At 45.2% G+C, this 9083-nt stretch overlaps 1 protein-coding gene across 1 annotated transcript in view; it reads right to left on the reverse strand.

Annotated features, from left to right (window-relative positions):
• Positions 1-9083, reverse strand: part of il17ra1a (interleukin 17 receptor A1a) — a 28436-nt gene extending 19353 nt beyond the window's left edge. Inside the window, exons 1-2 of the mRNA XM_032589356.1 lie at positions 8835-9083; positions 7238-7262 (exon numbers count right to left, since the gene is read on the reverse strand). Coding sequence (XP_032445247.1) covers positions 7238-7262; positions 8835-8972 — 163 coding nt within the window. The 5' untranslated portion in view covers positions 8973-9083. The remainder of the gene's footprint in view (positions 1-7237; positions 7263-8834) is intronic.

Raw genomic sequence — 9083 nt, forward strand, 5'->3', positions numbered from 1 at the left:
GCCTTAGCATTTCCATGGAGAAAGACAAACCAAAACTGATGGACGCACCGGAAGGAGAAAAACGAGTCGTCAAGTCTAAAGGTCAGCAAAAAAACAAAAAGCGAAAGGGGAGACAGTGTTTTGTGACTAGATTGTTCAAAGTGGGGGTTGGAGTCTCATCGGGACTATCAGACAGAGGCCCGTTTTTAAGACTCCCTACCACCTCCATTCTACTCGATATGCCAAGAGAAGATTTCACTGTTTCCAATCCGCTTACCGAGGCCTATTTTCTCAAATATCTCATATATCTCGGACCCACCAATTTCCAAAACACAAAACAGGTGGAGGAAAGTGAAGAATACACGACGCCCCCTCCCACGAAGCCACATATATTTATCCCTACCGCACCGCCTGCTTGGCAAGGAAGAGGATCTGAAAACACGGTTAATTTTGCATCAATCTCCCCTATGTGTCCAAGATCTCTACCATGGACTTTTAATACAGTGTATTTCAGGGTACGGGGGATCGAGCTGCGGGTTAGGTGGGGTCCCCATTATCTTGAACCACTGCAAGGACTGTATTGTGAAATTACAGTTAATGACATGATCATTTGGACCACATCACCAAGCATGGCGAAAACCATAATAAAGAGGGAAACGAATCCAGACTGTTATATATTTAATAACACCAAGCTTCCATTGAAATTGGAAATTGACAGGGTCTACCCCAATCCACCACACCAGAGGATTTATACTCCGTCATCCTGGGGGTACCGCACCAGACTAACTCTGCATGGACAATCATTGTACACCTACATTTCAGTGCCTGCCCCAATAGGGTACAAACACGAATCCTGGTACGACCAGGCGCTGAAAACTGGCACCGCCCAAGGCCCGTTTCCTCGGCCGGACTACTGGAGGGTGTTCCACTGGAAGTGGGTGTGGAGGGGGTTGGAGCCTGATTTACCCTACCCCTCTCCCATATTTACAGCCCTGCAGCAGAGAAGGGCCACCAGACGGGTTGGAAAGAACCCTGCCAACCAGGGCCACCTCAAGGCTTTGAGGAAAGTCTGTGCAAAGCCTGACACATCGGATCCCAGAGAAGCACTAATCTGGCCAGGATGGATGCTATCGGCATGAAGCGCCAGCCTACACACCCGGAGTTGCTGGATGTTACATCGGAATCAGACAGCTCTACTGACACTGACGACGACTCGGAAACCTCTAACGAACCTTTGCTACGGAAAACGACTACGATAACCGGAAAATCCCTATGCCTGAAAGGGCTGCTAACGCTTCTTGCCCTGCTGTTTGCTGCTGCTGTTCTTGCTACTATCTTCTACTTCATCGGAGTTGGACCGTGGTATCTTACGCATACAAGAGTCACCTACGGACATTCCAAGTACGCCAACTTCAATTGTTGGAACACAAACACCACGGCTATTTTTGTACCATGGGACAACGAAACTTCTGTCCAGAATCGAACCGGACTGTTCGCCAAAGACAACGGTAAAAAGTACGTGGAAAGCCGAGCTTTCAAATTGAACGACTCCACACTGGACGACCTTCTGAATCGTACCTGGGAGATCTACAACTACGACCTCCTCGAGACTGGAGTGCTATGCTGGATACGGGTTCTGCAAAACAAAGAGCGACGGACCGTCAGATGCAACTGGATTCACCCGGATCGAGGTACGCCAGAATGGCATTGCAACATGGCTTGTCGATCACTGCTACTGTTACCAAACCAGGGGTACTGGGATACCGAAGTAGTATACCCAGCCCCACACAGGTCCTCCGGCTGTCGAGCCTGGCTTCCCCGAGAGGAGTTTTGGGGAGATTATCACCTGAACTGCAGGGTGGATGACACCATCCCAACAGCACCAACGGGGAACTGGACCTACAGAAATGCCTCCCGAGGTAATCTTCCAGTTAATGCAACGATTTCGCCTACATCGGCCAATTTGACTAACATGACGGCTTTCCTGATCAGACAAGGACCTAGACAGTTTATGTATCAGGCCGAGCAACAGCACTGTTACAAACACCACTTTCTTTGGTTAAATCCTTGCCTCTGGAACAAGTTTGTGAAATGTGTAGGACAGAACTATATAGTATCAGCCATAGAAGAATACTGGGCTGATTTTTGGCACTCTACACGTCCACACCGTACAGAAATTGAACCCTGGCTGAACAGCACGTTCCCGTGGACATACATAGCCAAAGACCAAACGTTCTTTATGGGAGACTTCCCAGAGGGGACAGTTCGTTCTCACACTGGATTAACGGATCTATACATTGCCAACTTGCGTACGCAGCGCCTTCCGACTCCCGATGACCTTCTCACCGCTCCTAAAGCGGACTTTGCAAAAATTGACAAGTGTGTTGCAAACAGAATTTTTGAGAGCCTAAATGACACCTGCTGGAAGAAAACCCTCTCATCGCCACGGTGCGACCTCTGGCAGGTCGGCAACGCTTTGCACTCTACCTGGAGGTATAACTGCCCTGATCCTGATAAAGCTCCTACGGCTAAATGGGCCCTACGAGCCTGGTACGAGGATTACTATCGAAAATGGGACTACGAGTGGTGGGGACTCCAACAACATGAGTTTGAAGCCTGGGTTACACCATGCCTTACAGAATCAACAAACTATTGGGTACAGTACCAGTACATCGCTACGGTCTACTCTAAGGAACGCATGATTTGGCCTGGGATTTTTTGGAGACCGGCCAGTTACGTTAGCCCAAGACCTTGGCGCATGACTTGTAAAAACAACACCAGAAATATCCTTGAATGTGTAATAGGATTGGCCAGACGACCCTGCGGAGAGCTCCAAGGTTGGGAAAGCTACTGCAACGACCATTATGCAGACGAGTATGACACTCACTCTTCTGAGGTTACTTGGCGAAAGTTCAATGGAACATGGCGAAGGGCGATAGTGAGCGGACGGACCTGCACCGATGCAATTCTAGGATATCATCTCCAGAAGCGCAAGAGTATACTTGGTCTTCCTGTTCCGTTCATCCCTGACTCCCTTATAGCCATCGCAGAAGGACATGCTTTCCGTAAAAGTCTGTGTAATGGCCACATAGATTCAGGATTTGACTGGGTAGGACCTAACCTTTTGTATTCCAATCTCACCTGCTCAACCACTACAGAGAACTGGCAAAAATGTGGCGAAGGCCCTGATCAACATGATTGTTACTGGTACGAGACTATGGGGGCAACATTGGTGGCCGCTATTTCTGAGGTTGCGGAAGAAGTTGCTCATGTGGTGGAAGAGGGCCTCAACATTGTTGAACAATGGTTGATGAGTGCTTTGAGTCTGCTGTGGCCATACCTCTTGGGCCTCCTGGGCGTCGCTGTGGCGTTGATCATCGGTAAAATCGTCCTGGAGGCGTGGCTAAAGGCACTGTGTCGTTGTAAAAAGAGGAACTACCAGCCCCTCCCCCCGAAGGAGGAGCCTACTTCTGCATAAGAGAGAGCTGCCGTGTGCCTGCGAGCCATTCCACCTTCACCGCAGCTGCTGAGAAGACCTGATCCAGAGCAACCATCATCGGACATCATGGAAACCAATTCTTCATCCAACTCTTCAACCAACTCATCAAATCCCAACTCACTTTTTGCACCGATTCAAGTGAGTACCCTTGAGCATTTAGGGATTACCCTGGCCTGGGTAGTCTTCTGCCACACCGGTCCTTGGCCTAAGGAACACCCTATGAGGATCTTCGTCGCGCTACAAGGATATGCCAAGCTGATCCTCCGTCCCGTCGTTCTCCACAAATGGGGGTTGGCTTCATCCCTTTTTGCTTGTTACTTGATGGGCCGTACCCGCATTAATTGGCGCAGGGGCGTTGTGGTTTGCCTATGGCTCATCACCGACACCATAGCCCTGATACTGGAATTGGTCATTGGGGGCACACAAGCTACCCGAGCCGCCCCATTTAAGATCCTCACAGCTATTCTAGAAGGGCTATTCGCAGTATCTATCCTCATCTATTTAGCGCGCCAGGCCTTGTCTATCAAGGGTCGGGGAAGGCGAATTTGGATGCAGAAATGGATAATTCTGGCTCTTTGGGCAACGGTTTGGGGGATCCTGGTGGTCCTCTACTGGCTCCGTGAGACCTCGGACCTAGCCATTGTTGTATGGCTGATGACCTACGCGGCAATATTCCATGATTCAGCTCATGTCTATGATCGAGGTGAACCCGCTCCGGATCATGACATTCCGGCTCCTGTGATTAATTCACCTTGGCTCGCAAAATACGCCGGCACACGGGCTTAAACCAGCCTACTCTCTCAGCTTTCGCTTTTGCATTTTCGTCGTTGTAAGTACATGTAGTTAATCAATAACCACTGATCATGAAGTTACCTGGGTTACTGTTTCTCCTCAGGCATCAACCTGCTGTGTGGGGTGTGGAATCACTGCAGAATCTTATGGATTCATTTGGGTTGCATCGTCTTCCCGCTGGTGTCACCAATGCGTGAGCGCCAATTTTAGCAATGTAACGGCAATCCTCTGCGCCACAGGGCTGGCGGATTTGCCCTACATAGCGGATTCCACCTCTAGATCCCTGGAACGGGTGCACAAAATCGTGTGGACCTCTGCGTTTGGCCTAGACGACGACGACTTCACCACATCTCCGTTGTATACGGGACTACGGCTGCCCGTGATTCATAAATTATGGGAACACCAAATTACTCGGCAATGCCTCCCAACTTTACATCTGTTGGACGGCCGAATTGTGGCGGTGGGCGACTACCTTCCGCCTACACGTCCCGTGTCTCCAGATTTGTTTATCGACGTCGGATGCCAAACCAGCAGTGCGACTAACGAGAGAGGTACCCAAACTGAGAACCTCAGTTCATCTCCCCAAGCATGCCAGACTGAGGACATCCTTTCCCCTTCATCTCCATCACCAAGTGATATGGATTTCCAGAATCTGCTGGCAGAATTGGAAGGCTACTGCAACAACCCGTCCGCGCTGCCAGACTTTGGCATGGACTTGCCTTCGCCTCTGCAGCCTCCGCTGGAGCGTTCCACCCTTTCCGTCTCAGGTGAAACTACCCTTGACAACGATTTGGGTGCAGAACACTGGCTTTCTCCGCCATCCAATCTGTCGGAGTATGAGGTTGTGGATTCCTGGACACCTTCATCGTCTCCGGTTACCTGCTATGAGCGGGACATCCTCACTGCCACTTGTGGTGATGGACTTGATCTCTTTTGACTTTGGACTCTGTGTTTTCTGCGCAGCACCGTCCGATCTCATGGAGGGGGTGTCAAGAAAACTGGCATAAGGGTATGAGATCTTTCCAGGCACACGCAGAAAAAGATGCATAATGGCTTGGAAGAAATAAAGTAATCCTGTAGTTTGATTAAAAGTTAATTAAGTTGAATAAGTCTGAATAACATGAATATAAGTAATCACTCAATAACTTTCTGCAAAGCATCTCTGATTAATGATCTGTAATGATTTAAATATGTAATGATTATGTTAATAATTACCAACAAGGAAAAGATGTGATGTATTGTCAATGAATATGAAGTTATAATCATCTGAAATCAATTTAACAAGAGGTTGAATGTGTTTGCTGAGTTTTAATAGATAAAGTGAGTATAGAATATAGAAGAGACGAATGTGCAGTACAGCTCTGAGAACAGGAAATGTCGCAAGCAGTTCTGAACAGATGGCCAAGGAGCACAGGAAGAAAGGAGAAGTACGGGAAATTCCACTGTGGTCAGCAAGCAGGTTGAGAAATGGGGGGGACTTTTTCATGAGAGACAGCGGCCGTGAAGAAAGTCACGTAGGCCAAACCTCCCCATACACATACATGGTGGAGAGAGGCATAAAAAGGGGCTGAAAAGAGGAACCAGCTGTTCCCAGTCCGGCGGCGCAGAAGGAGAAACAACTCACAGAGGAGCAGATTAAGCTACGGACCACACTTCAGAACCACGGGGAAGCTCGGACTTCACACCGCTAAGAAAGGACTGGGTCCCATCGCCCCATCTCTGGTTCTTTATTCGACCGCTGGTCTCGTCTCAACCCAGCCTTTTCAAACTCTGCAACAAGACTTGGAGGAAGGACAAAGGTCCCTCAGGGATAAAGAACTGGGTTTTGCAAAAGGATTCAGACCCTTTCTGCTTTGCTACCTTTCTGAGGAGGGTTTTTCCACACCAGGCAAGGACCTCAACCAAGGACGCAAGAAATTCCTGTTGCCAAAAGATCCACCATCGCCTGGGTATGAGTTGAATCTGCTCATTGAAATTCTATTTCAGAACTTGCGACTTAACTCTTAGGGAAAGGAGACAGAGTAGTATGATTGTACATGTAAATTTTATTACACTGTTTTTGAACTATTTACAATTGATTATTGATCTGTATGTCGCATATCCCTGCTTAAGCTTGCTTAATAAATTTATACTATAAAATTCTGATGAGGTTGGTGGACATTGGAATTAATAGAGTCATTTAATCTTTGTCCAGTTCTTTTAATCAAGGTAAAACTAATGTACATGATTCAAGTAAATAGGAGGCTTCATAATTTCCTTTGGTGAGAGTAAATAATGACCCTGGGACTTACATCTAAGTCACTAAACATAATCTAGCCGGTTCCAAGTGCAAGTTATGATTTAGAAAGTGGGCTACCGTTAACAGAAGTGGTTATTGGAATTATGCAGCTGCGAGGGCTACTCAGCTGATTGTTTCTTAACTGTAAAGGGTCATAACTTCTGGATTGGAGGTAGTTAGAGCTAGACGAATCACTTTCGCCACCAGTTTAAACAGATTATCTCTTATAGAGCACTTTTAGGGTAATACCCAGGACTCAGAGATTTTCCGGACCTGTTAGACGGAGAACTGGTCAGTAGACAGCCCTGTGAAGTTGTGAGGAGAGGGCGGGGCTGACTATTGCAGGATAACCTACAATACATACATACATACATACATACATACATACATACATACATACACACCTACATACATACATACATACATACATACATACATACATACATACATACATACATACATACATACATACATACATACATACATACATACATACATACATACATACATACATACATATGTAACAACTTTCATGACATGAGTGGGTGCGGGGGGAATGAAAATCAAAGACACAAGTGTGGAAAATGCTATTGAAAAGTTTAATAGATCTGTAATTTCTGGATTTCTAACTCACTATAAACAAAAGAGCAAGAAGGAAATGTCTGCAACAGGAAATTCAAAATACTCACTGTAACTGGCTTTACAGTCCAGATCCTGTTACAACAACAAAGACGACAACATTAGAAATCTTGGAATTTATCAAACTTGGTGTTTTGTACACTTGGTATTTAAAGGTTGAGTAACTACACAGTCACAGAAAACAGAAGGGACCCACTGATCAGTTCTAGGGCTTTCTTGAATTGATAATGATCTAGTCTTTACAAGTCTCTAAAATAATTTAAATCAAACCTAAAGTCTAGAAAACACAATAATTCTACAATAAAGATTTTGCTGAAAGGCTTTGTGTGAAAATCTCAGCGCATACCTTTGTTTCCATAGGATTGAGTGATAATTATAACAAGGTGCTGCTAATTACAGAACTTGATGACCTGATCATAGTAGAACCACCTTTATAAATTTGTTAGTATTGTGTATCTTAGCAATATGCCAAGAACAGATAGAATTGATAATGAAGTCGGAGAATTAATTGTTGCTGACAATCAATCTGAGAAGGGATTCAAGGAAATATTAAAATATGTTGAATGTGTCAAGTGGCAAAGTTTCTCATCGTTCCAAGAGTTAAAGTTTGAACAAAACCATCCTAAGTGAAACATGTTTAGAGAAACCCAAACAGCTTAAATACCATTTTTAGCCCTGTGGTGGAGGGTAATGATTTGAACTTGTGAGCTCCTCTGTACACCAACGTGTAAGGTGACATGTGAGGTAGCTGACAGCTAAAATGGTTCCTAACAGAACCATGATCCAAACACAGCTGCAGATCTACATCAGAAAAGACCTCCACCTGACTTAAAAGTTTTTGGTGAGAAAAGACATTGGTCAATTCTTACAGCATAGTAAAGAGAGTAAAATGCTTTATTTTTCAAAAAACATGACTGTATGCATATTTTCAAAACCTGTTTAAGAAAAGGATTTACTGTCTCAAACCAAACATGTCTGAAGATTCTCGGTTTTCCAGGAGGATTAAAAGGAAGTCATTTTGTTTTGAACGTCTGGTTAGAAATGTCCCTCTCCTTTAATTTCAGCTCTATGAAACTTGTCCGATGAGGCGACAGTTTGTCCTCATCCAGCCGAGCGGCCGACGTATTTCGTACAAGTGAAATTTTGAGCCCGTGTATGTAGATGTACACACGCGGGGTAGCAATGCAAAAAGTTGAAAATATACAACTTTTACTGCTGTTTTCTCTCATTCCCCATGTGTCTCTCCCATACCGCGCTACTGTGAACTAACTAACTAACTAACTAACTAACTAACTAACTAACTAACTAACTAACTAACTAACTAACTAACTAACTAACTAACTAACTAACTAACTAACGCTCGGAAGGCTTTCACGTCAAAACAGGTAGTTCGATTAGTCTGTGTTATTAAGACGTTACAATTTTAAGCTTAATCGCATTAACGTTGACAGGACTAATTGTTTGACATGTTTAAAACGTTAAGCACTTTAATTCCTTTAATTCAACCTAGTGATTACATTTACAACATTTGGACACAGAGAAGAAATGCTTTATCACTAGTTCAATAAGAAAAATAAGACCAAATAAATATTTCCGGTGTTGACAAACACTGGAATCATTAAGAAAGAAAGTCTCAGTGCGTCTCACCTGTCGCGAGCATTTCAGCTTCGCTTGCTGAGATATAATGCTGATGGACGACGAGCCCATCGCTTCCAGTAAGACCAGCAGCGCTAAAACCAACTTCATGTTTATCAGCCATCCCAGAGTCAGCCTCGCTGCTGCCATTTTAGCCAGAGCATCAAAAACAAAGTGAAAAGAACAGCCTTTTTTTCCGAAACACTGACGCAGATGTTAAACTTCCTGCTCTGCTGCGGGAAAATCCCCTCCGCGCTCAGA

The sequence above is a fragment of the Xiphophorus hellerii genome, chromosome 17 (assembly GCF_003331165.1).
Source record: "Xiphophorus hellerii strain 12219 chromosome 17, Xiphophorus_hellerii-4.1, whole genome shotgun sequence".
In the NCBI taxonomy this organism is placed as follows: domain Eukaryota; kingdom Metazoa; phylum Chordata; class Actinopteri; order Cyprinodontiformes; family Poeciliidae; genus Xiphophorus; species Xiphophorus hellerii.